Source organism: Aethalodelphis obliquidens, unplaced genomic scaffold (genome assembly GCF_003676395.1).
Source record: "Aethalodelphis obliquidens isolate GAN/ISIS:26980383/991018 unplaced genomic scaffold, ASM367639v1 scaffold86, whole genome shotgun sequence".
NCBI classification, from domain to species: Eukaryota; Metazoa; Chordata; class Mammalia; order Artiodactyla; family Delphinidae; genus Aethalodelphis; species Aethalodelphis obliquidens.
In genome coordinates, this window is record NW_020838030.1 from 6,543,933 (window position 1) to 6,570,501 (window position 26,569).

The 26,569-nt window shown below is 43.8% G+C and overlaps 1 protein-coding gene across 1 annotated transcript in view; it reads right to left on the minus strand.

The window, feature by feature from the left end:
- Nucleotides 1-1,982: 1,982 nt before the first annotated feature.
- GRM7 (glutamate metabotropic receptor 7) overlaps nt 1,983-26,569 on the minus strand; it is a 567,524-nt gene continuing 542,937 nt past the window's right edge. Inside the window, exon 9 of the mRNA XM_027093810.1 lies at nt 1,983-3,197. Coding sequence (XP_026949611.1) covers nt 3,148-3,197 — 50 coding nt within the window. The 3' untranslated portion in view covers nt 1,983-3,147. The remainder of the gene's footprint in view (nt 3,198-26,569) is intronic.

Sequence of the window (26,569 nt, forward strand, 5' to 3'; positions counted from 1 at the left end):
TTTTTTTGCGGTACGCGGGCCTCTCACTGCTGTGGCCTCTCCCGTTGCGGAGCACGGGCTCCGGACGCGCAGGCTCAGCGGCCATGGCTCACGGGCCCAGCCGCTCCGCGGCATGTGCGATCTTCCCGGACCGGGGCACGAACCCGCGTCCCCTGCATCGGCAGCCGGACTCTCAACCACTGTGGCACCAGGGAAGCCCAAGGTGGGATATTCTTGATTTATTTGAGGAAGAGCCAGGGAGTATGTGTGGCTTGGGGCGAGTGGACGTCCATTTAGCTGCCTGCTCTTGACAACGCACCCTCATATATGCTCACGTATTAGAAGTAGTTCTAATAACACTGTCCTACGGCGCGACAGACACACTTGAACTCAACTACTGGGTTAGGAACGGGGATTGTGGACAATGGCTGGGAACTGCATTTTGAGGATGAAATAAGTTAACGTATATAAAGCATACATTGTAATGCATATGATAGGGATGAAGCGTAGAATGCACGTTAAGTATGTAATATATAAAAAGATCAACGCCTTGTACGTAGTGCTACGGAAGCTTTAGGTTCGTTCCCTATCATCACCTGAGCACCGTTACCTCCATCCTGCCCCGAGAATCCAGGAGCAGAGCAAAGGTCTTTGACCGTAGCTCTTTCCAGTCCTAAGTGGAATCGCTTTTGTTATTTCCTGTGCACTCTGGGTTCTGCATTATCAGGAAAGGCTCTTACGTAACTTCTTTGTGAAAATTATTTCTACCACGTAGCCAGAAGGCGGCCTGGCTTGCCCACGCGTTATTTTACAGATTCCATTTCCACGTCTGGAATGAGAAAGCAATACACACAGTTTTATTTTCAAGACAAAATGTAAAAACCATGTTGGTGCTGACATGCCTTGTAGGAGTGCTGGTCATAATAGCTAACGTGTATAGTAAGTTAACCAAATGCCAAGCACCGTTCTAAGCCCTTCCATGGAGTCTCTTAATCCTCCCAGCCCCGTGAGATAGGTAGTAGTATTAACTTGTTTTCCAGTTGAGGAAATGGACGCTTCAGAATGTTTCTAGAATATTTCTGTAACTCCCTGCAGGGCAGCTAGCAGGAAGGGGAGCCAGGTTTCATAGTACATCGTTTGGCTGTACAGCTTGAAAATGTGGATAATCCAAACTCATTTCTGCTGTGATTCGCGTTTCTCCCAAGGTCTGTCCTTTGAAGGGTGTTTCAGAGATAGGAAGACCTGGGAGATAGATTCGTTTTTCTCAGTCCGACAGTGAAATGAGTTTTCTCTTCTTTGCACACAACGTTACCTGGGCCAAGAGAGCTGAGGGGTGGCAGGAAGAGGTCACCAGATGCCAAAGGTAAAATCAGGTGTGGGCTTTATTATTCACAGTAGAAAATGAGTCACAGATGCGCAGTGGTTCCTTGAAATCCATTTTGGATTTGGGGGTCCAAGCCTGAGTGCTAAGGACCAATGCCACCCTCTGCAAATAGACGTTATTTTATGTTCCTGACACCCAAGTTACTACGAGTTGGTCTGCGAGGGCCTTTCCTACTGTTGAATTTTAGTAAACCCAGGTCTTAATCTTACTATCAGCGTGACCAGCCTGTTTATTTGAAAACAGAGGCAAATGCTGTACGATAGTTATCTCTACTTCTCTTTTGGTTAAGTTTTGGGGAGATGTTTATCTTTTCACTACATTGCCCCAGACTGCTTTTTATTGACGCTAGTGTTTCTTCTTCCCTCCAGCACTTTCGCTATCTTGGTTAGGTAATTTTCTGAGAAAATGTCTGAGGTTGTCACGTATCAACTTCAGTTACAAAGAAACAAAATGCATGGGCTTAGTGACAGCTTTTCTGTGAGAGGATTTAGCACCTCTGGGTGAATACATGCGTATCAGCTCCAGCTTCACTGTGGGCTACAACTTGTTGTTCTGACACATTTGGCTGTCTGCATTCCTCCCTAACTTAAAATCTGTATGAAATCAACTGTCACTAAAAAGGGATTAAACAACTAAAAATATTTATTGCGGGAAATAAAAAAGTTAACCAAAGTATTTTATTGATACATTCTTGGACAATATCACAGAATTGAAAGAAAATGGAAAGGGGTATTGTTCAGCGAGGGTGTTTTTCCACTAAATTGGCACATGAGCAGCAGAATTAACGAAAGTACTTATTACAAACAGTAGAAAACACACATGCTTTTTGTTTTTAAAGTCCTTATCACACTGGTCAGTCATAGGGGGGCATGAACCAAACCTCAAGACGTGAAAAATCCGTATTCTTTTCTTCAGATAGCTTAGTCATTATTAAAATTATTGCAAAACACCCATATCCTAACTAAAATAACAAAAGAGAACACAAATACAAATATTGAACATAAGTGATTAACGCGTACTGTAAAATACATTACTGGCATGCATTCCAAAGATCAAGACCTCTCTTCCGTTCGGCCAATACCTTTCTTCCGTGTGCCCTATCTTATACCAAAGATAGGTGGGGTGTACCTTCCCAGCACAGTTTTTGGTCTTTAAATATCTTTTTTGTCTTAAAAAAAATAACGTGATTTGCAGCGGTACTATCATCATAATTATACAGTCATGTACATACATTTTTCATTTTCGTCTGCTGAGAGCTTTTTAAAATTTTAATTGTTTTAAGGTTTTCCCAAATATCCCGCCATCTGAGAGGATAGGGTTCTATGGAAAGAGGGCGTTCGAAAACAAACAGTGAACTGAGGTACAACATTGGATGGCAAAGTGCAAAAGTCCTCACAAACTGTACAGAAAATTTCAAAACCTTGCAGCCTGGAAGTACAGACATAGAAAGACAGTTCAGCCCCAAAACAGTCACTAAGGCTCTCAGAGGTTCACCCTAAAGAGCCAAGGTGGGACTTGAGTCTCAATGCTCCCTTTGGTAGGGAAGGTCCAGAATTGCAGCCGAGTTGGCAGTGCTCTTGCCAGTGACTTATTAAGCCAAGATAAAGTAAGAATATTTCATAAAGCAGCTGTGTAGGACACTTGGATCCTCTATCATTGGTCTCCCAGCCGGGGATGCTCCTCCGGTGATGGGCAGCAGGCAGGACCAGAAGAGTCCTATGCCAGGTTGGGTGACAAAATAACTGAGGGTCTTCCTCCTCCAGGGTTCCATGGAATGGAAAAGGTTAGATAACCAGGTTATTATAACTGACATACTTCTTTTTTGCAGCAGGGCCTGAAAGAAAAATGTGAAAGAGTCAGTCGTGACAATGACTCTATCTGCAAAGGTAGAAGCAGAATTAGATCTATGATGACTTGGGTGCCAGGGCAAGATGGGACAATGCAAATCGTGCTGGATTTCTTTGACTGCTTGTAGGATTTTGGCCACTAAAATCTGCTGTGCCCAGCAATTCTCAAACCATCTGGGTTCTCTACTCTGCAATATCTCCAACCTCCTTTTTTATGGTCCGTACCGTGAATACATTGATCAGTCCGTGTCATGCTTTAGAATTAGCTCAAAGGACCCACCCATGTTGCAGTAAATTTCCTTTTGTGATCTTCTCCCAGACCTTCTCATAATAAATGGCCTTTGCTTGGCAAAGGTCTGTCCTGGGTCACTGGGATTAATTGAGGTTGGCTACAGATTAGACCAACCAGAGTGCCTTCTCTGGTTCTGATTTACACAGTCAAATTACTATAGGTTGACTTTTATAGTGTTCTCATCAGTAAGTTGTAAATGGTAATTTGCAGAATTGTTTCCAGCAAGGTTTGAAGCTTACTTAAATCTGCTCAGAATTTCAACATGCACAGGCTACATTTGTTTTTCTTAAATGTACACTACTTTCTTTTTCTATTTGATATAGCAATTTCAGGACTCATCTTCATGCCCTCCCTCACTCATTCATTCGTTTATTTTATTCAGGTATCTGTCAGCTGCCTACCATATGGCAGACAAGAGGCGAGGCACTGGTGAGCAGCTGATGAGTCAATCAGACCGTTTCCTGTCCTTGTGCTGGAAATAAAGACACCGAGATCCCAAGGTACATCCCTGCTTTATGTTTTAGTTCTCTATACCTGCTGTCATGAGACATGCTTTGTGGTTTTGCATTAGCTTCTGTTGGATACAAGATAACCATCATGTAGCATTTATTGATGACTTTACTTACTGTTCTTAGGTTCTAAATTCTTTTGTTCACTTAACACAAACAAGTTACAAGAATTCTTCCAGAACTCTTTTTTTTTTTTAATTTATTTATTTATTTATTTGGTTGTGCTGAGTCTTAGTTGCGGCAGGCGGGTGGGATCTAGTTCCCTGACCAGGGATCGAACCTGGGCCCCCTGCATTGGGACCGCGGAGTCTGAACCATTGTGCCACCAGGGAAGTCCCCAGAACTCTTAAGTAGGGATTTCTGTGTGAATTTAGAGGCAGGGAAAAGCCACAGTAACATACTAGGAGAGGGTTTGTATCTGAACTTTGAGAAATGCCGCCAGTATGTTACAGAAGTATATACAACAAGACTGATCTTAGGTTCTGGATTAAATATTGAGACTCTCCTTCTGACAAATTCTGGTTTGAAGATGTAGGCTCATTTCTCTAGTCAATCATGTTGCATTTATTAACTAAAATTAGAATGACAAAATTATGTTATTGTATTATTATATCTTATATATATTATAATTATATGAAATTGAGGGTCTCCTGGAAAATCCGTCACGAGACTGGTCACTGTGCGTCCTCAGTTGATAAATGCATGGCTTTCATCAATGCCTCGGTCTTCTAAGAAGGTTCTCATTGTTATCACAGCCTTCGTTGTCGTCAATGATATGCTTGATTTCAGGATGTGTAGGAAAACTTTCTAAAGATTTTTTTTTTTTTTTTTTTTACCCTGAAGTCTATTTACAGTGTTGCAGCTAGAGAACCCCAGCTTGACAGTTGCAAGAAATAGTCACAGCATGACTTGTCAAATGCCAACGTAGTAATTATCCTCAGGACAAAGGGAAGAAAAACAAACACAAAACCCAGAAGCTTATACTGACCTAAATATCAAAGACAACCTCTATTACATGGTTAACTAAGATTATTTTCTATATAACCATAACAGTCTAGTGAAAAAAGCCAAACGTATTTGAAATTCCTCAAACAGTTTACTTTAAAACACCAATTACTCAGAAAGAATCTTTGTCGAAAGAGTAAGAAACCTAGAAAATATTGTCCATGAATTGCAAATCTGAGCATTTGTTTGCATTAAACTATAATCAAGATGAGGTTATATTAAAAAAAAAAAAAACTAGAAGTGATGATAATAACGGGAATTCACTTTTGCTTGGCACAGATTATCTTCTTGTGTTCTCTGGTAACCTTGAGATGAGGGCTGATGATGCTGCGTTTGGACTCACCTGACTCAGGGTCTGATTCAGCTCTAGCGCTTACTTGAGATATGATCTAGACCGGTCCCATGACACTGAACTTCTCTGAGCCTTTGTAAAATAAGTAGAATAATTGTCACCCTGTGGGTCATTAATGGCACAAATGTATGAAATATCCTAGTTTCTCATCTGATAACATAATGCATAAATGTATTTTTAAATTACAAAGTTCTGTATAGATGATTAGCCCCAGTGCATGCTTTCTTTGCAGAACAGCTGAGAGACATGGCAGCAAAATGATAATGGAGTTGTGTAAATCCTAGAATGACGACTTCTTTCTTTTCCTTTTTTTTTTTTTTTTTAAGAGCAGAGAAAGGTTTACGGCAGGACCAAGCAAGGAGAACGGGTGGCTCATGCTCAAAAACCCCGAACTCCTAGAATGACAATTTCTGTACTTTTCAGAGCACTGACCAACGTATTGGAATGTTTATTTTTAAACCATTGTAGCCTTATGAGTAAATAAAATAAGTGTCTGTGGTGTCTGATAACTCCCATTTATTTGAATAGCAATGTAGTTTATGGCCTAGGAAAGAAAATTGCTTAGCTCCAAATAGTCGTGCAGTGAAATACTCTCTAAGGAAGTAGGCTTTTTATTGTTAAATAGCTACAATTTTTTTCTCTTATAAAATTGTAAGTTTCAAGGAACAATAGGAATGTAAGGCATGGTCCCTATTGAATTTTAAAAATTATCTTTATCAGAAGTTCTCAAAGCAAGGGATCTTGAAGAGTTGATGTTTACAGTGAGGCAGTGCTGTGGACACTGGTTTCTGGAATGAATTACTAACACACCCTTGCTAGTTAAGAAAGGTCAGACATTCCAGCTTATTCTTGGCATATTGTCAAAATCAAGCTCAATTAACTTCAGTGAATTGGTTGTTTTCTCTTTAATTTTCTCTGAGCCTTTTTGTCCCACAAAAATTTCTCAAAGTGTGTTCTGTGAAGTGCTTGTCACTCAGATTATAGAAAGTGAAGGATAACAAACAAAAATGGAGAAGAACTTGAGTCTAATGGATATTGTAAGAAACACTGAATTATGGGAAACAGTGAATAAGTAAAATGAAATAGGGCTCTTTTCTGTTCCCCATATTTAATTTCTTATTTTTTAAATAATGAGGAATTCTGTAGTTTAGTAACAGAGACTGTGTGTTTTCCTGAGCTATTTTAAACATTTTATATGCGTGTGTAGATATGTACTTATCAAGTGTGTGTGTGCGAAGTGATTCAAACAGCTATAGAAGGTGAACATAATATATCACAGCCTCCAAAATAAGACGTTAACATATTGACATCTTTGCTCCACGTGCCCCTCCATCCACCCGTGGGAAATAAAGCAGAGCGGAAGCCAGCTGGGCACCCCCCAGACTTCCCCATCCCCACTGCCAGTCTTCTCCTGCCCCTCCCCCCCACCAAGGCTACCATTCTCCTGTTGGTCTGGGTCCTTCCCAATGTGGGTTCATACCGCTATTGTCTTATTGCCCATAAACTATAGCTAGGCATTGCTTTGTGTTTTTTATTAAATATCGACAAAAGTGGTATCGTTCTGCCCATAGTCATTCGCAAACTGTTTTTCATATAACTTTGTGGTTTTAAGATTTATTTATGTTGATTTGGTCATCGTAGTTACTGTAGAGTTTTCTATTATCCACACGGAAAAGTTTCTCTAACTCTTTTCTTACTGATGGACTCTACTTTCTGTTTCCAGTAACAAACAGTGCTAGTGTCTGAAAAACAGCATCAGTTACAGAGTTAGGTAACAAAGCTATAGACCAGGAGAAACTATTTGCTACATATTTAACTGACAAATGATTGGTATCCCAATTTTTGAAATGTATAAAAGACAACTTAATTAAAAAAGGAAGGTATAAAAAGGTAATTTGTAGTGAAGAAGAAAAATGCTTAACCTCATCAATTTGAAAAATACAAATTAAAATCGTAAGAAGATAGTATTTCATGCCCATATCCTTACAAAATAAAAACGTGTGCTGATGCCATGAACTGGTGAGGGTGTGAAGAAGCAGAAATTCTTAGGCCACACTGGTGGAAATGTAGATTAGTAAGATCACATGGGAGACATGTCTGGAAATACCTAGAAAGGTGAAGATAGTCATACCACGGACTCAACAGTTTCCTTAACTGGTTACCTCCTGCTCTTTTCTTGGGTTGTAGTTTCCCAAAGTCACTTTCTCCAGGGAGCCTTTCCTGACCCCCTGAATTCAAGCCAGGTGTCCCTGCTCCTCTTTCGTGGCCTTTCTGTTTTTCCTTTGTCGTCCTTAACACAACCAGGGTGCATCACTTTTTCTCATGTTTACAACATTAGCTCTCCCAGGACTTTTTCTTCCAACTGCCTAGGGAGTGTGTAATATATAGTCATTGCTCAATATTTATTGCTATATGTAATAATATATGTATTATTTAGTATGTGTTATTATAGAAGGGCCTCTGCTCTCTGAAGTTCTTGTCAGCTCTACGCAGATCCTATGGGGGAAACAGACCACAGAAAATACGTGGGAACATCATGCACTTTGCCATCATTATTTTCCCTCGGGTCCCTGTGGTGCTATTCTGTACAAAGCTAACCACTGTTATAGCTCCTCAGATTTCATTTGTAAGGTAAACCACAGCACTCTTTTTTCCCACTTTAGCATCCAAGGAGGGCCACCATAGCCCAGCTAAAATTGAGAAATCAATTTTCAATTCTGCCATGAAAGGAGTCAATGAACCCTTGTGTTTCTTTAAAAAACCTAATTGGTGCTTTAAGATGTAGAACGTCAAGCACAGGTTTACACGGTTCTTAAAATATGCATTTAAGGCAAATATATAAAGTCTGTGTTTTGAAACATCTTTCAGCTTAGCCAAGCTAATATCTGGGTAATTTGATTGAGGCTGTATACGTTTTGCCTTGGAAAATAAAGATGCACTGGATTACTGCATCACAGATCTCCGCTTTTTCTCATTATGCCCTTTGCCTGGGCATCGAAACACGTTTGCGTATTTGCGGTTTCAGTATATTATGGATCCCAGCATTCTGCAGCACAATGATGCATCCAATATTGAAGCTGTGTATCAAAGCCCTTCTTAAGGATAACGTTATAAATAAGGCGATAGTGATAAAATAGTAGCAGGACGGTACTTAGTGATCACAGATGAAAAGCTGGAGCTGAAATCCCGGCCTCACTCTTTTTGGGGCAGGAGATTCACAGTCCGTCATCCTTCATTCATTTCATCACCTGTTACCAAGAGTTCACAGTGTGCTAGTAGTTTGGCTAAAAATCGGAGGCACAAAGCTAGGGAAAAATAGTCTGTATCCTGGAACATGTCCCGGTTCAGTGCAATTCAACCCATATTTATTGAGCACCTACTATGTGTCAGACACTGTTATAGGCGGGGCGATATGGCTGTGTTACACTGCGGTGCAGTTCCTCCTTTTATGGCGCTTATATTCTACTAGAGGAAGGCAGATCGTTAAAAAAAAGAAAAGAAAAGAAAAGTAGATAGAGCCACTTCTTATTAGTCACAGTTGCTGTATTCTATGAAGTTGCTGTAAACACTGAATTAGTGAATACTAAACCATTGCTCCTAGGGGAGGTATAGGGCCAGGTTCCTGTGAGCCTCAGGTCACATTTTTGTCAACCAATCAATACATAACCTTGTGGTATGTTTGTTTCTGTTTAAAGAAACTTTGTTTAACATCTCGTGTTGATTCATTACTATTGAACTCATGGTCAGTAGGGCTACACCCCACGCCTGAACAAAGCTTACCTAACATGTGTCCTTTTCTCTGTAAGGCACGTCACACCCACCCTGCACTTAAGGAACACTAGACAGCACTGCAGCACTCTGCCCGGTGTACAATCACCCAAAGAAGTACAGAAATGTGAAATACAGGTATTAACTAGACTGCAGAAACACACTTCTTTTTGCACATGAGAGCTGAAACCCTTGTCAGCCTGAGCTTAGAACATGTACGTCCAGTGACAAATGTGCTCTACCTATGTCCACAAACAATTGCTAGAAAACACCACGGTGTAGGTTTTGGTGCTACAAATCAGGCTTAGTGGGTAGGTGAGTTCGCAAATTGGGAACCCCTGAACAATGAGGATCAACACAGTGATGATGTCAGACGATCTCAGACACCTGGGGAAAGGCTGCCAAAGGGGATAGCGAGGAATCGGGCAAAGGTCGCTGACCTCAAAAAGGTGGCAGTTGAGGTTCAAAGGGGGATGTCATTGGAGCAGAGTTTGGAAGGAGATGAGCGAGGAGCTGTGCAGATACTTGGATCACAGAGTGATGGCAGGTGCAAAGCCCTGAGGCTAGGCTGGCAGCTGAAAGGCCCGGATGCTGGAACAAAGACAGTGAGCAGAATGGTGCGTGGAGGATAATAACAGCCCTGGCAGGAGGTGGTATCACTAACGCGCGCGCAGAGGAAGGGTGGAAAATCGTGCCTGAGGCCCTCGGGATAGGTTTCAAAGTAGAGGGAATATGGAATCGTGCTTGAGCAGTGAATTGGAGACACTTCCCTGCCTGGGGACATGGGGGTCAGGGCACAGGTGTTGAACATTCCACCTGGAGGGTACCACGTTAGCTTTTTCTGTGAAGAAGCTGAGGGTTTAGGGAGAATAGCAAAAAGTTTGAAGAGTTCGGCCTGTACAGGGCTCATGCAGAGAAGAAAGAATGCTGGAAGAGGTGGCAAGGGTATTTTATGCTGCACGTAAGGTTCTGGATATTAGGATGAACTGTGAGAATTCAGTGCCTATATTTGAAAGAAGGAGAGAGGGTTCCAACAGTAGCCTGAAGGATGGATTGGAAATGGGGTAGAGGTAGAGGATGGTAAGTGCAGGAAGGGAGATCAGCTTGGAGGTGATGGAGTGATTAGGATTGTGTTTGTGTTAGGTGGAATTCCAGGACAGTACTACAGTGGGGTTCTTGATGAGGAAGCACCTCGTGGGGCCACGTTTGCCCTCACCACCACCATGCCGTCTTGGGGATGAGAACATGAACAAGAGCCTCCTTGGCCGTTGTCATGGAGAAGCATCCTGGAGGCCTGAGCTATATTGTTTTTTTGTTTGGTGTTTAATTTGGGAGGGACTGTGTGTGACACGGCAGTCAAGTTCTGTTGAGTTCAGTTCAACTGACTCTTGTTTTGTGGCCGCAGATCATAGAGGACCAGTGGGCTCAAAGGAGAGGAAACCAGAGAAGACTCCTGACCTAGGCAGAGAAAAGAGATGAAGGAAACCTTAACGTTCCTTCCTTTCTTGGAATCCAGCTGAGTTTAACTTTGTGGGCAAAAGGCAGGGCTTGAGGACTGAAGCTCTGTCCCGAAATAAAGATGGCTGGAGTATCGCAAGGACTGTATATTTGCGGATCCTGGCTTTGGAAGATGGAAGGATAAGATTCTACGACAGGTAATAGAAATCAGGTGAAGCCTCACTTCACAACAAATATACAGCAGATGTGTACTAAGTGTTAAACACTAGTTGCTGGGGATACAGAGGGAATAAGACATTCCCCTGTCCTCAAGGAGCTCTCGGTCTAATAGGCCAGATTCCCAAAACTATGTACGTACACATACACATGTAACAAAATGAATGAGGGATGCTAAGTCTTTGGTTTGAAATTAGTTGAAACTAATGACAGGGAGCCTACTCATGTGTCTGTCTGACAGTCCTTAAAGCTTCTCCCTTTGGCTTTACGCTTTCTGCCAGGATTTTTCTCCTTCCTTCTGAGATAAATGCAGTGTTGAGGACCCTGGTATTCCTGCCCCGATCTGTTTCCTGGAGCGTGAAAGTCCTCTGATCTTCACGGCTATAGGGCAGTTCTTCTCGTCACCCAGTCAAAGGCAACGGGAGAGTTGTTTATCATAGGGAACGGTCAGGAGTAATCACAACTATTAGTTGAAGGAAGAGAAAAGAGAGTTTGTATTCAGATAAAAGATGGATGGAACAGACCCCTAGCCATTCCATGCCTGAGTAGAGACAGGGGCTTCTACTGAAGAAACTGAAGGAGAGCCCCAGAAACTGCTCGTGGCTGGGGCTAATGTTAGCAAGCCTGCGTCTCTCACTCTGGGCTCCTGTTACCGATCACAACCACACAACCTGTGCTTGACTATACTCCTTCCATATTTTCCACCTTCCTTGTTCTCTATAGCAGTGCTTTCTCTCCTCCCCTTTTCTTATACACATGGCAAATCTGTTACTGTATTTTGTGTAGGGTGGATTGAGATTGTCGTTGAAGGTTAACCCCTTCGATGCCAGTCTCGATATTAGGTTCAAGGTGTTTAAGATTATTTAACAATCCCTAGGGAGATCTATCAAATTCCTTTTTTTTTTTTTTTTTTTTTTTTTTTTGCATTACGCGGGCCTCTCACTGCTGTGGCCTCTCCTGTTGCGGAGCACAGGCTCCAGATATCAAATTCCTAACTTTAAATTGACGGTTTACAGTCTTTCCTTCAATGTGTTCTGTTTGCCCTGAGGCTGTGTAATGGACCCGTCCACAGTGCCTGTTCCTCTTTGAACTCTTGGTCAGCTGACTTGGGATATAACTCGATGGATTCTAACAGGAGACTGGAATTCCCATTACTGGAATTCAGCAGGGGTTTGTGGCAGTGCGCACTTACCTGGATTCAAGGCACTGGGTCTGGAGAGATTTGATGGGGAAGTTCAGAGTTGCCATGTATAGGGAGGGATAAAGAGACTGAAGCTAGGAGACTGGGGACTGAGTGTTGAGTGCTATTAGAGGATTACATTGAACTTGCTTAGACGTGATAACGAGATAACGGTAAAGTTGGAGCATGTCTGCCTTCTGTGATGAACTGAAACATTTTGGAGTGATGTCTTACGGTATCTGATGTAACTGACTTTCAAATGGCTCAAGTCAAAAACACACGGATATATATGAATCCAATATAGTAAAATATTAACAGCGAGTATCTCAGTGGTGGATTATACCACTACTCTTTCTACTTTTCTGAATGTTTGAAAAGTTTCACGTCCACAGTGAAACGTGTGCTTCACGACTTTGCTGTGAAGTCGCCCTACCTTTATCTCATGATGTCTGCCGCCAAGAAGTAATACTCTGCAGGCACTCATGTATCCCAGAGAAGAGATAAAAAGGAATTGCAGTACTTTGTGTGGCCTGGTGTAGAACTCTGACGATCCGAATTCAAGAGTGATCATCAAAATACCCACCAGAGTAAAAGGCAGAGGAGTGGGAAGATATAAGGACACAAGAGATACAAGGATAACTGCTAGTCAGCTGTATGACCTTGGGCAAGATACTTTATCTCTCTGTGCCTCAGTTTCCTCATCTAGAAAATGGACATAATAATAGCATCAATCTCTAGGGTCCCTAGGAAGATTAAATGAGTTAATATATGTAAGACACTTAGAATGGGGCTGGGTATACTTTTACTCAATGTTTGTAGCTATGATTAGTCTTCCCTCTGGATGCATTTAGAGAATCTCTCTCACACTCATAACACTGACTCGTTGTGTGTGCATATGCTTTTCCCTTGGAAGAAAGAGTTCCTTCCAAAGCAGAAGGTCAGGCTGCCTGTACAGGGAAACTAAATTAGTTGTTTGATTTTTGGATGCTGTTAGGGTGTCAGCAACGATCCTTGAGGAGGTTTAAGGAGTTGTCAGAGCACCTAGCGCATTTCATCTGTTCACTGGAGAAGGAATCCGTCAAGTCGTTGTCAACATGTTTCCGCTTCCATCCGGTTGCACTGCCATCATTAGCTAGCATTTCATCTCTGCAGAAGAAGCGTGATACTGAAATCTTGCACTTTGACAGGCTGTATCGGTCAGCTGGAGGCAAAGGGGGAAGCTGGAGCTTGGCGTTTTCTATTACGGCAAAAATGGCGGTTCCTTACTCTACTGACAGACTTGTGTACATTCAGTGGCTGCCGCCACTCCTGCGTACGATCCACGTCATCTGCGTGCAGTATCGGAACTCGTAACCGTTGATTCTAGGGATGCTTATTGTAGCGCCGTTAGGTTATTTGTAAAATCAATTGCTGGAGATTATAAATGGGTATCTATTTATATATTGCTTTTATCCATTTTGTTTAATAAATTCGATCTCTGCCGACGAGTGCCCGAAGAATGTCAGTTGGATGAGCCGAAGCGGGTCATCCCTCTGTTTATTCACTGCTCAATTTTGCAGTTAGGGACTGAGCTGTGTCTGCATTGATAAAGCAAAGTGAAGACTGGCCCAAGAATCAAGCTGATTCTATCAACAAGACGAAGACTGACGCTATCCATGGGCGTCTATGACACCTGAATGTATATGAACGTTGGGTCCATATTACCCAGGTTGGTTATCCAACAGACTTAGCAGTTATCACTCAAAATTCCATATTTTCCAGGAAGCTTTTATGTACACAGCACACCAAATGACCTGTTACATCTCAAAGGGTGGTCTAACTTATACAATTTGATTTAAAACTGAGTAGGATGAATCCTTGTGGAAACAATCAACATTGCTGAGTGGATGGGACACTAAAATTTTTTTCTCTTGAGAGTTTTTCTTTCCAAGATGTTAAGAAATATGTCTCCTGGACGAGGCATCAGTGAGTCCATACTTGTGCTCTGAATGTAGTAGCGTTTGTTGAACACTTAGAATGTGCTGGACACTCCCCTAAGCCCTTAATATTCACAAACCCTTTAATCCTTCCAGCCAGCCCTGCGAGGCAGGTACCAATATTATCCCAACTTTACTAAAAGACATCGAGACTTAGGGAGACGAAGGAACACATCCACTGTCATATCAGATATTCCCACTGCTTTTTGTGGGGTTTTTTCCCCCACCTTTTTCGAACTTTGGTTTTTGATAGAGCGAGAGAGGGCTAGGAGAGGTGGGCTGACGTCATGGGCCATAGATACTTCTCACTCAACAAGGACTCACCGCGTATCTGCTCTATACCAGGCGGGGCTGGACAGTAAGTTCCAAGGAAAGCCTGTCTGTGGCTCACTGCTTCTCGAGCTTCGGCACCCATCACCCCTTGATTTCTTGCCTGAAACTCCAGGCCCCAGTGCCCACGAATGTTCAGCTTGTTGTAGGAAGCGGTGAATCCTGTAGGAGGTCTCAGTGACTGAATTGGGAGCCTGGATACTTCGATTCCAGGAGCCTGCGGAGTTCGCCTGTCGGCAGTGACGGGCCCTGACGGCAAAGCCTGTCACGGAACGTTCCATTGCTCAGCATCGCCTTCCTTCTCACCAAGGGAGCCAGTGCAGGACAGATATTTTGAAAAAGAAATGCGGTGTTCGTTTAGGCTCAGAGGGAAGTTTTGAAATAGGTGTTGTGATCACAGGTCACCCTTTAAATCCCCAGCCACAGGGCTGAGGAAGAAAGTTGAAGATGACCCAGCCTTTGCCTACCCCCCGGAGATGAAAAAGATGGCATTGCCTGAGTGGTGACGCCACGTAGTGGTGTGGGAGGTCACGTGAAGCTGGGGTTCATGAGATGACTCTCAGGTCCTCAGACTTCTGGGATAGAAGTCCCGGTTTTGCTCTATAAACTGTGACCTTGTGAAAGGTCTCTGCGCCGCAGATTTTGTGCCTTTAAATCGTTTACAGTATCAGGATGGTGATAGTCATGATGTTGGGAGGATCAAAGGTAATGTGCTTATTAGCATATAGTGCGGGACGCTTACGGAGATGCTCTTTTCACCACCACCATCACCTCCCTCTCCTTCACGGTTCCACCATCATAATTGTCACCATTGCAAGCTAGTCGTCTATACAAGATAAGGGAGTTCAGGAAAATGGTCATATCTAAACGCAGCTGGTGTCCCGCATCTCATAGGATCAACTCCTTTCAGAGGATGTCACGTAAACACGAAATCGCTGAGACACTTGGAATTGCCAGTTTCGCTGTTAGGTACTAGAGAGTTTTAAGGTCCGAACACAGTCTCCATTGAAAACCCTTAGGCTCTTGGGGAGGAGCCTTCCAAGTCTATGCTACGTGTGTAAGGAGACTATTTTTTACAAAGAAAACACAGGAGCACAGTTAGAAGGTAGATTTTTACATCACTTCAGAAGATAAGAGTGCATCCCTAGATGATAGGGTTTGGCTAAAGAAATATTTTAATTTCTGGGAAATTCCATTGTTTTTGGTGACAGCAACACGGCAGATTCTTAAAATCTAGGTTGTTGCATTGCTAAGGAGAATAGAACTCTTTTTTCTTTCTGACAAGTATTTCCAAACAGTTAACTGTTCTCTGAGATAGTGACTGTTCGCTGGGAGATGTCACCTCAAACTGTCATAATAGTCACACCATTCATGCCACCATGACTCCCTGTCTCATTGGAGTAAAACAGCAATTGGTCAATAAATATTTACCAAGTCCCTAACATGAGCCATCTTCCGTTGCAGGTTCTAGGGCTGTGATGGGCACACAAACACATAAGGCATCATCCTAGCCTTCGAAGAACTTCTATACTGGTAGAAACCCTAAACTACTTAGGCACATGCCAAGGTTGCCAACTTTAGCAAAATTGTCACCAAAGACCCCACCACTGTAAAGGCAATCACTTGCCATTAATCAGTCCTCCATGACTTTCTGTTTATGATGTTGTTTCTGGAACAGATGTAGACACCAGCCTGTCAGACAGGAAGTCCAGACTTTTGGCTTGGTCCATGGTCCTTGCTCAAGTCGCCACCCCAGGTCTTTTGTGTGGGTGAGTCCTGGCTTTTTTCATTTCTGTTTTCATTTGCAACGCCACTCTTGGTATGCTATTGGTGTACTGTCTCCATTGTCAGCCTCCCCAGTGTCTAAGTGAATCACTTTCCTCCTTTTGTTGGCTGCCTTCCAGTAATGGCATGTTGTCACGTCTGAGGTCTCTTAGAGGCTTAGGACAACTCTTTCCTGCTCTTTTCAGTGTTGCCTTGTTCCAAGGCCGCCGCCTCTGTTACCTCCCACACCCTTAATGATGATCAGTCAGCTGGCTGTTGAGGTTCTTCTGTCGATTGTGAGGAAGCTGGACGGAAGGGGCAAATATGGGATGAAGCCGAGCCGTTAGACCTCGGAAAGGGGATAATCTGAAATAGCTACTTAAAGATAACTTGCTTAATAAGGGTAATGGTTAATATTTGTAGAGTGCTTGCTGTGCCCAGACATGGAGCCAAGCATTATAGACAGAGCATCTCATCAGTGGTCTGAGAAGATGCCTTCATTCTCCCCATTTTGCAGATGGGGAAAGAGAGGCACAGAGAGGTTAAGTGTGACTCCCAAGACCACAGAGCGAGATGAGCCAGGCCATTTGGCTCCAGAGTCCACGTCCGAACCACTGTGAACCCCTTCTTTTAATAGGCTTTGCGCTTGCTCACCTACTTATAGAGATTTCTAGAAAATGGAAGTACTACAAAGCAAGAGAGGGGAGAAAATGAGTGAGCAGGGTTTAATGACCTATAAGGTCCTTCCTGCTGGCCTGCTCTAGCATCCCTCTGGTGCCCCAGTAAGTGAGAACTGAGAAGATGTAGTAGTGGGTTTTGAAAAGTGGAGAGCAGAGTTCTGTTCATAGTGGGTAGAATTTGCTCTTCTGAACACCCTTCTCCTTTCTCCCTGCCTCTGCAAAAGCTCACACCTGGAAATAGAATCTCATTTCTGTCCAGCACTGAGGCCTCTCCCTTCCAGCTGCTGATGAGCCATTATACCTGGCGAGCTACAGGTTGCCAACAGATGTCCAGAAACGAGTATGTATCAGTTCTCAATGGGACAAGAATTTGCAATATCTTGGGCCCTTGTATTTGAATCCAGGTTTCCGTTTGCCATAACTTCTGCATTTGGACAGTCTATCCATTGCTTCTCTAAAGACCAATTCAGGTAGGTGATGGATTGAAACATCTGTGATAGGAGAATCCTTTGGCCGAATGGCTGACTCTTTTCGGTGTCTCAGGGGAAATAAATACACCAGCAGTTTCCAGACCTTCTATCACTGTCTGTAGAATTCTCCAATCAACCTGATTTTACCTTTCCAAATCTGCGGTCAGCAAGAGGGTTCTGCTTTGCCTCTATCTACTGGCAAAGACATTAGTCTGATTTCAACTTATTTTTTTAAGATCAAAGTTTTGGAAGTATTTTCTATACAATTTTTTTGATGATTTCAAAATGAAAACTCAAATTGGCCCACCTCTATAGTTCGTCCATTTTTAGATGGGGAAGAAGAAACGAGTCAGCAATCAGCATTTTGAAAAGAGGGAAGAAAAAGAACGATCCATTTTCAAGAAATTAAGAGAATTCCAGGAAGATATCCAATATTCTAAATTTCCACACTTGCAGTCTTTCTGTAGTTAGCACCAGCAGCCTGAAAAATGAACCCAAGGCCATTTCAGAACTCCCATCTGAGCAAAAAAGATTAACTCATGCTCAGCACGCTTCACCAAATAAACAGAGTGAGGTGATGTATTTTTGAAAATAAGAATTTCAGCGGTAAGGAATGAAAGAAAGAGAGTTTATCAGGTAACCCCAAGTCAACCAGAAAGTTCGATATGCCTTGAGCACCCGATTCCCCTTGCTCACTACTTAATCAGAGTGTTACTGAATCAGTTTGAACTCACTCACTCACTCTTCACCCGGCTGTTTTGGTATCCTGTAAATACAGCCCAAATATCAATTTCTGTAACAGAGCCTACCATAAAAATAAAGTCATTCAACCCACGGGATTAGGGTGTCCAAATGAACTATATTACGTATTCAACTTGGACTGGGGCTATTAATTTCATTCCATTTTGGTGTCCTCGGTGGCAGTCTCTGAGCAAACTCAGGCAATGACAGCTCTGTCCATTTCCCTTTTACGAAAAACCCTACAGATGCTTTCTACTTCTTAATATATGCCCCAGGCTTTGAGATGTTGACATGTAAAGTACTAAATATTGGTATTACTTTTGTGGGAGATGGTATTGGATAATGGTCGATTTCCAGACCTTCATTCATATTCTGAAAAGTATTATTTTCTCTGTGGGCAGAAGAAATGGAAATGAAGGCAATAAATGTGGCCCAGACCTTGGGTAGTTATGGAATGAGTGTGGGGAATTGCTGGCCAAAGGAGTAGGTGTTTCAGAACGGACCATAAAAAGGAGACAGCTTGTGTGCCGTTAGCGAGATGCGAATGGGCGGGGGTATGTCCATCCTGTGTGTCTCTCAATTAGGAAACCATTCCCATGCAGCATGTTGGAAATCTCTCTGTTGGCCAAAGTTCCAGAATTTGGAACCAGACTTTGGGTTTTTTCCGATACTCTGGCGCGCAGCACACAGGATGGATTCCTTGGAAGGGGAGGGTCTGGTGGTACAAAGGAAGGTACTAGTCAGGAATTCAGGGGAGAGGAATAATACTGTAGAGGGGAACCTGGCCTAGGGGAGGGCACTGAGTTCCTGCAGTTTCTTTGTAGGAGCAGGTAGAAATAGCAAAAGGAAGAAAGGACACACATGCGCGCACACACGCGCGCACACACGCAGATAAAATGTAGTGGGAGGTGAAGAAAAATGGAGAAACGAATGATTTAAAAATTAAAAGAGGGCTGAATTTGTAATGTTTGAGTTATATCTTCTTTCTCTCCGTGTGTGCAGCATGTCTGTGAGGGACATGGTAATAAATGAGACTCTGGAAGCTGACTGGGAGTCTGAATCCCTGCACTGCCACTTACTGTGTGACCTTGGGTAGGCTGGTTAACCCCTCTGTGCTTTAGTTTACTTAACTGTTCTCTGAATACCAATAGAAACTGTTCATTGAGGGGTTCTGAGGATTCAGTAACACTGACACTGAGGAATCATTTAATAAGCATTTGCTCTTATTATTATGTCAGTCCCTGATAAACATTCACATGGCCTTCTGTCTCCTCTGTTGCTTTGCTTTGTCAGAGACACAGCTGGAGACAAGGTATAGAAATAAACTATTTCAGTTTTAAGAGAAGTGCTACCCATTTAATAGGAATCGTGTGATGAATTCCTCTGTAAACTCATTTTAGAGGCATAAGGGGTTCCAACGTTTGGGTTTGCTTATTACTAAGGGACTGTATCTCTTGGTTCTGGACTGCTCTTTGCTTGTATTCCCAACCTTTGGCATGTGTGGTGTTTGAGCCACAAGTTGAGCCACAATGTGGTGTTGGCTCTTCTGGCTTTGGCAGCGGAACAGCGGCTCTGGAGTTTCCTCCCCACAGGAGCTCTGAGGGTCCTGTGTTGTTAGAGCAACTTGAACGTTTATTGAGACTTAACAGGAAACAGTTTACGGAGCCCCGAGCTGGTGGGTTTGGCCTCTGTAAGTAGCCCTAGGATCCTCTCCATTCCATCTCAACGCCACCAACCTCCCAAGGAATTTTGGTAGCATTTCTAGGCCTTGCCTAGACCCACAACCCAAGGGGTAGAGCTTCCAGAGGTTATTAGAAAGATCAGGCTCTGAGAGTGTGGCAGTTTTGATTTTCGTCTTCCCACAAGCCCAGAGGTGGGAGCCCAGGGCCATCTTCCTTCCTCTGTGGCTTCTCTTTACTCTTCCTCCACGTGGCCCAGCGAAACCAGACCAGGGGCTGCTGCCGAGGGTGAACAGGGGAGCTAGTTCTTCGAAGAAGCACCTCACTGTCCTGTGCTCTCCCCGCCTCCAGCTTTGACAAAAGGAATTTTCCATGTGCTGTGACCTCAGTTTGAACATAAGGGCTGATGATAAAGACCCAGCTAAGAGGAAGCAATCTGTAGCCCTCCTGTTCTGGTAAGGTCTACGCACAGATTGCCCTTAGGGACCTTGCAGGGAATCCAGCTGACGATCATGTCGCCTCCATCTTTGTCACCAGCCATCACCCCTTTTTCATTCAAAGATAAGGAAAATATTCTCCGTGCTCTGAAGGATTTTATTGTCTGTCTGTAATCTTTAATCATTCTTATTTAATCATGGTCAACTAAGTCATTATCCCTGCAGCGAAAATAGTATTTTCTTGTTACAGTCCCTTAAGTTGACTAGCATGCAGTGCTATCCCTGAGTACCCGTAATACGGACACTGAATGTGTGGTGTATCAGGCTCTGAGAACATTCAGGTGCCTCCTTGCGAATGGGTATTGCCCATGTTTAATGTGCTGTAATCACTCAGCGGGTATAGCCACTTCACTACGTTAGTGAATTACGTAATGGTTCTCCGTAAGACTCGTCCACCTAAGGAAGTATTTACCGCCACACAGAGCACTTGGGTCACAAGTAACGCTTAGAGCTGAAGCAATTTATGTATATATTCAGAATTGCTTAGACACTTCCCAAAAGATTTCAAAGGAAGGGTAGGCGGTATTTTTCTAATTCCTTTAGGTAGAGATTCCTTGTCTACCTGTCCCCTCCCCCCCCCCGCTGCCCCTAAACACAGTTTCTTTTAGCTGACAAGAAACTTTTTTGAAACAAACGGCCTTCTTGTAAACGTCTTTTAAATTTGAAAACATTTTTTCTCAAAAAGATTATATAAATTAGTATGAAAAATACAGAAAGGAAACGGCAGGATTGACCACAAAACAAATGAATAAGAAGCAGAATCAGCGCTTAAAGCCACAGTAATTGATGGACAGTATGAATTCCAGTCAAATTCTGGTCACTCCGCTAGCTACTGGGGTTTAAATACTGAACGTACAGGTTCTACTGCTCCAGTCCTTAGGAAATTCAGAATACTCCAGTCGGGGAGGGGTTGGTACGTGATATCCATTTACTTAACCGTAAACCAGTTTTGGCTGAAACAAGTTCTGTTCCCAATAAAGTGGAACAAGGAACCAGCATATTGGAAATCATACTGTCTTTAATTTTTAGGTGATCTATGTTTGTTAGGGCCATTTGTGTAAACTTGTACAATTGACAGTATCCGCTTAATCCATGGAAAAAGTGTCCAGTCTCTACAGATTGGATGTGAAGCACTTTGACCCTTGAATATCCGGATCAAACTTGGCTCAGATATTGGTAGAGAGGGTTGCAAAATTCCCTGTTGGGCCATTCAGTGACAATCCCTTTAAAACCCACAGAAGCAGAAGGAGAGAGAAAGGGATCATTTCTCTCTGAAATGGAAAGGGATGTTTGTGGTCCTGGGAGAGCCTTGAATGCCCATGTTTCTGGCAAGGAGAAGCTTGGGTTCAGCCATTGCTTTGGCTGGGAATAGAAGCCGCCCGCTGGGTGGCTGTTCATCTGCTATTGGCTTGGAACCAAGATCGATGTAGCATTTTTCCACCTGCAAGTCTTCACTGGTGGGAGCAAAGCCGTGCGCCAACACCATCACCCCCACTGGACGATGTTAGCTGTGGCTTTGATGTGTCTCTTTGGACTTGGGAGTAAATGGACTTAGTTATAGCCTTTCAGGATCCAACCAGTTCTTCGGCAGAGGAGTTTCTGCACAGAGGGAATGATGTGTTGGTGACCCTTGGCTGGTGCAACCAGACTGCAGAGTAGATACACAAGTCAGCATGAGGCAGATTGGGAGAGCAGACTGGCGTCAGAGTGCCCTTTTCAAACTCTGATGTGCCTGTGAATCACCTGGAGATCTTGTTAGACTGTAGATTCCGACCCAGTTACTCTGGGACGGAGCCTAAGCTTAGGCGTTTCTAACAAGCCCCAGGCGATGCTGCTGTTGCCGACCCAGTGACCAGACCTTGACTCTAGCAAAGCATCAGAGACATTTCTGGAAATGTACATCCCTGTCAAGTTCTGTTTATCACACCTGACCTTGACGGTACACACAAGTAGAAGGAGAACTGACACTTTGCACGTGACTGTGCGAATCATCAAAGTTGGTAGGACAGAAACGGACCCAGGTCGGATTTCGATCTTCTGTTTGAGATACCCAAATGGTTGCCGCAGTTCTCTATTCTTTGCTACAGAGGTCTAAAGAGAATCTGTGCAAGCCTCCTGTCCCCAAGTCTCCTTTGTATCGTAAAGTATTCAGAATAAGTCCAGGCTTTCTGGGTGGCACAGATTGGTGGAGGGTTTTGTTTTGCATCCCGGCTTCATTCACTAGATAACCTTGGCAGTACACGCTCATTAAAATGAGACGCAGAAACACAGAAATGCGTGCTTAGATGAGACTGGTTTCACCTGCCTTCCAACGCCGCATCACAAGACTGACAACAGAGGCTCCCTCTGCTTAGTGCCAGGGGGAAGGAAAGGAAATATCGGGCATGGTTTTCAGAAATGCCCTTCTTTGTGTCCAGATCAGCTTCTTGACCAAGTGCACTTTCCAGGACCTAGGCAATGGAGGGAGACGGCTCAAGAAAACCCACACCACGACCAAGGAAGCAGCGTCCGTGGCCCATGCTACCCACGCCGCCCAGGAACAAACCCCATTCTGATAGGTTTCTTTCTTTAACAGTTTGAATAATCATGATGCCCTTGTCATGCACTATTCTAGGAACTTTGTCTCCAGTCCTGAAACTGTTCTGTTCTCTGCACCAGCCATGGCTTTTACATGGGAGAAAACAGCAGTTCAGATCAGGTAACTCTTTCGAGGCCAGAGGAAATGAGAAGTGGAGATGGAATTCCCGTTTGTAAGTGCTCCAGAGTACTTGCTAAACACTTCATGGCCACTTGGACTCCACAGGGGGGACGTGTTAATGGGTTGAATTGTATCCTCACAAAAAGATACATTAAGTCCTAACTCCCAGTACCTGTGAACTGACCTCACTGGAAATAGGGTCTTTGTGAGGGAGGACTGAAGAGAGAGAATGGGTGAGAGAGGGAGGGACAGGTAGAAAAAAGATGGGGGGACAAGGAGGTGGTGGTGTCCTAACAATAGACCCTTATGCTGAGTTCAGCCCAGGGGGTCACCGATGTGGGGCTTCAGCCCAATGTATCTGATAAATGGTAACAAGTCTAAACATTCCATAAGTACTGTTTCATATAATACACACACACACACACACACACACACACACACACAGAGTGAGAAAGATGTCTTCCATTGTTCTCATTTTATAAATGTGAAAATCAAGGCCAAGAGAGGATAACTTGCCCCAAGCCACCAGGTAGTAGAAAATGGAGCCCGCAGTCCCATCTGTCTGACGCTTCCGTCTCCTGTCCCCGCGTAGTGGGCAGGAAGGCTTGTCCACTTCGGGAGACCGAGGCTCTCCTGCAGAGCCCATTAAGTCAGAGACAGGAGCGCTGGATACTGTGTGGTCTCCTGGGACTTGATCATATGTCAGCAGGACAGAAATGCTCATTTTAAGAAAGTCACTGACTGCCAAAGGCTTGAAACCTTCCCATGCACCTGTTCTGTTAGTTATCATGTGACTCATGTAGTTGCAGAAAGAGCAGGAAGTAGATGGACTGTTCTTGCTGTTTTAACAACATATTAAAAAATCTTAGAAAAAATCTTAGACTTCCCAGTTTATGCTTTGGTCTTAGTTGCGGCACATGGGATCTTTCATTGTGGTGCACGGGCTTCTCTCTAGCTGTGTCCCGTGGGTTTTCTCTTCTCTAGTGTGGCACACGGGCTTAGTTACTCCCCGGCATGTGGGATCTTAGTTCCCTGACTAGGGATGGAACCCGCATCCCTTGCCTTGGAAGGCGGATTCTTTACCACAGAACCACCAGGGAAGTCCCCATACCACACTCTTGACGGCGCCCTTAGAATAGACTGTTACAAGTTCTGCTTCTACCTAAAAGTCTGCCGTCATTCCCTTCCACGCACCCGCTCCCTCTTTACAGTAGCCTTCTTGCCATTCTGGGGCCTGCCAAGCTTGTACCTTCTCCAGGGCCTTTGCACTTGCTATATGCTCACTGTACACTTGCTTCCTTGAATGTCTCCCCAGAGATCTTTGCATGGCTGGTACCTTCTCATCATTCAGCCTCATCTCCAGTGTCACTTCCTCAGGGACATCTTAACTAAAATAGCAGGACATCCCCGGTGGCACGGTGGTTAAGAATCCACCTGCCAATGCAGGGGACACGGGTTTGAGCCCTGGTCCGGGAAGATCCCACATGCCGTGGAGCAACTAAGCCCGTGCGCCACAACTACTGAGCCTGTGCTCTAGAGCCCGTGAGCCACAACTACTGAAGCCCACGCGCCTGGAGCCCATGCTCTGCAACAAGAGAAGCCACAGCAATGAGAAGCCCGCACACCGCAACGAAGAGTAGGTCCCGCTTGCCGCAACTAGAGAAAGCCCGCGTGCAGCAACGAAGACCCAACGCAGCCAACAACAGAAATATAAATAAATAAATTTATAACTAAAATAGCAACCCCTACCCACACTATCTCTATATGCCGCCCTAATGGTTTTCTGCAAACATATCCTTTATTTGCCTCTCATTTCCACTAAAACAGAAGCCCCGCATGGGTAAGGATTTTTCATAGATGCCGTTGTGCCCGAAACTTAGGAAACGCTCACCAAAGACGTCTCGTGTGAGTGAATGAAATTGGGCAACCACAACAATAACAAGAACAAAAAATGTGAGAAAGACAGGTACAGGGCAATGGGGATGAATAGGAAGGACATTGCAGTCTTAGATCAGATAAATGCTTGGAAAACATGACAATAAGGAGAGCACTGAAGCCATGATAAGGCTCAGGTTGAAACAAGCAAAGGAGGATTCTTGGCAGAGAGAGCAGTACATTTGAGGGACTAAATATTGTTCAGCATGAATGGGGTGGATGATGATGTTGGGAGCTGGGAGAGATGAGGGTGAGATCTTGTAAGGGTTTTGCCCCCCAACCTGATGAGGCTGAACGAACATATCCTACACAATGGACAAGCCTGAGGCAAGGGAAGGACGGAGCCCAGGATCTTCTGATAAGTGTTGCTTATCTAGCAGGACCAACACCCCAGCTGCCCTCCACCCTGTCATTTAGATGCTGTCTGGTCTGGAATATTCAGTTGTGCCCAGGTTTATCCCTTGGGTCTGCGGCTCCGGTTGGCATCCTGAATTACTCCTTGTGCCACCATCTGGCAAGGAGCCAGGAACATGAGTGACAAGGCAAAACAAGGCACCCTGAAATTACCTGTAATGAAAATGACTGGTAATCTCCAGCGATTACTGTGTTTGTGAGTGACAGGGTTGCGCTTTGTGCAAAACGTTTTGCTGCAGCAAAATGGGTCCCGGGAGGTTTTCAAGTTTCAGAGTCTTTTTTTTTTTTTTTTTAATGAAAATAGCTTCAGATCTTCAGCATCTTGCATTCTTTTGCCCAGATAATGAGGGTGATTCTGGTTATTTAATGTACTTTATAAGGAGATACACTGAACCTCTTTTAAAAATGTGCGCCCGAGTTAGAATGAATGCAGTAGTGTGATTCATACACTGCAGAGCAGTGGGTCAGCGTTTAGAATCCAGAGGTCCCTTCCCAGGGTCTGTCTGGATTCTTAGAACACACACAGGTCGCAGAGAAAAAGGGAGCTTGAGTCAGGCAGAAGGGAGCATCTAATGTGCATCGAAAGGCTGGAATACGGGGAGTGAAAGTCGGACCCAGGATAGTCTGCTGGTCCATCTGCATTGACCTATTTACTGCCGTCTGTTGTGAAGAAAAGGGGTTCAGAAATCATAGGGAGAACCGCACAAACTAAGTTTCTCCACACCAATAAAGGGAGTTTGAGAAACACTGAGCTGCTTACTGAAAGCAGAAATTTTCAAACTTGTTTCGATCCCAACTTGAATGACTCGTACTTGGGAAGCCAAAATATATACCAGAGGATGGAGAAGTTACTCTGGTTGATACAGAGGGGAGGGGCCCACACAGCAGCCTCCACCCCCTTAGTCGCTGGGCTACTTCCTGATGGCTCTGTGCCATTTTGAGAATATGTTTTGCAGCGTTAAAATTAGATGTAGTTTTTAATTATATATTATATATAATATAATTTATAATATATAATTAAATATATAATACATAATATTTATATTTTTATATTGATATATAAATTATGTGTAATTTTTTTTCCTGAGAAAGAAAGCTTAACCTAATGCACTTCTACCAAGGCACACCTTGCCCCAGGTACCTTCTTGGGTCCATCGCAGGTTGCTCAATGAGCTGGGGGATGTCGTCCAACCCTAGGACATCAGGTGTCATGCAAATGAATGTTTTCCAACCTCCATTACTGAGCTCAAACTCTCCATCCCAACTATGCCTGTCCCTCTCCCAGGCAAATTCCTTTGCTCCTGTGAATGAGAGTTTTGGGCTAGCCCTCCATACTCTGTCAACTTCCCATTCCTGTATCTGTCAACATAAGTGGACCATGCTATTTCCTTTCCC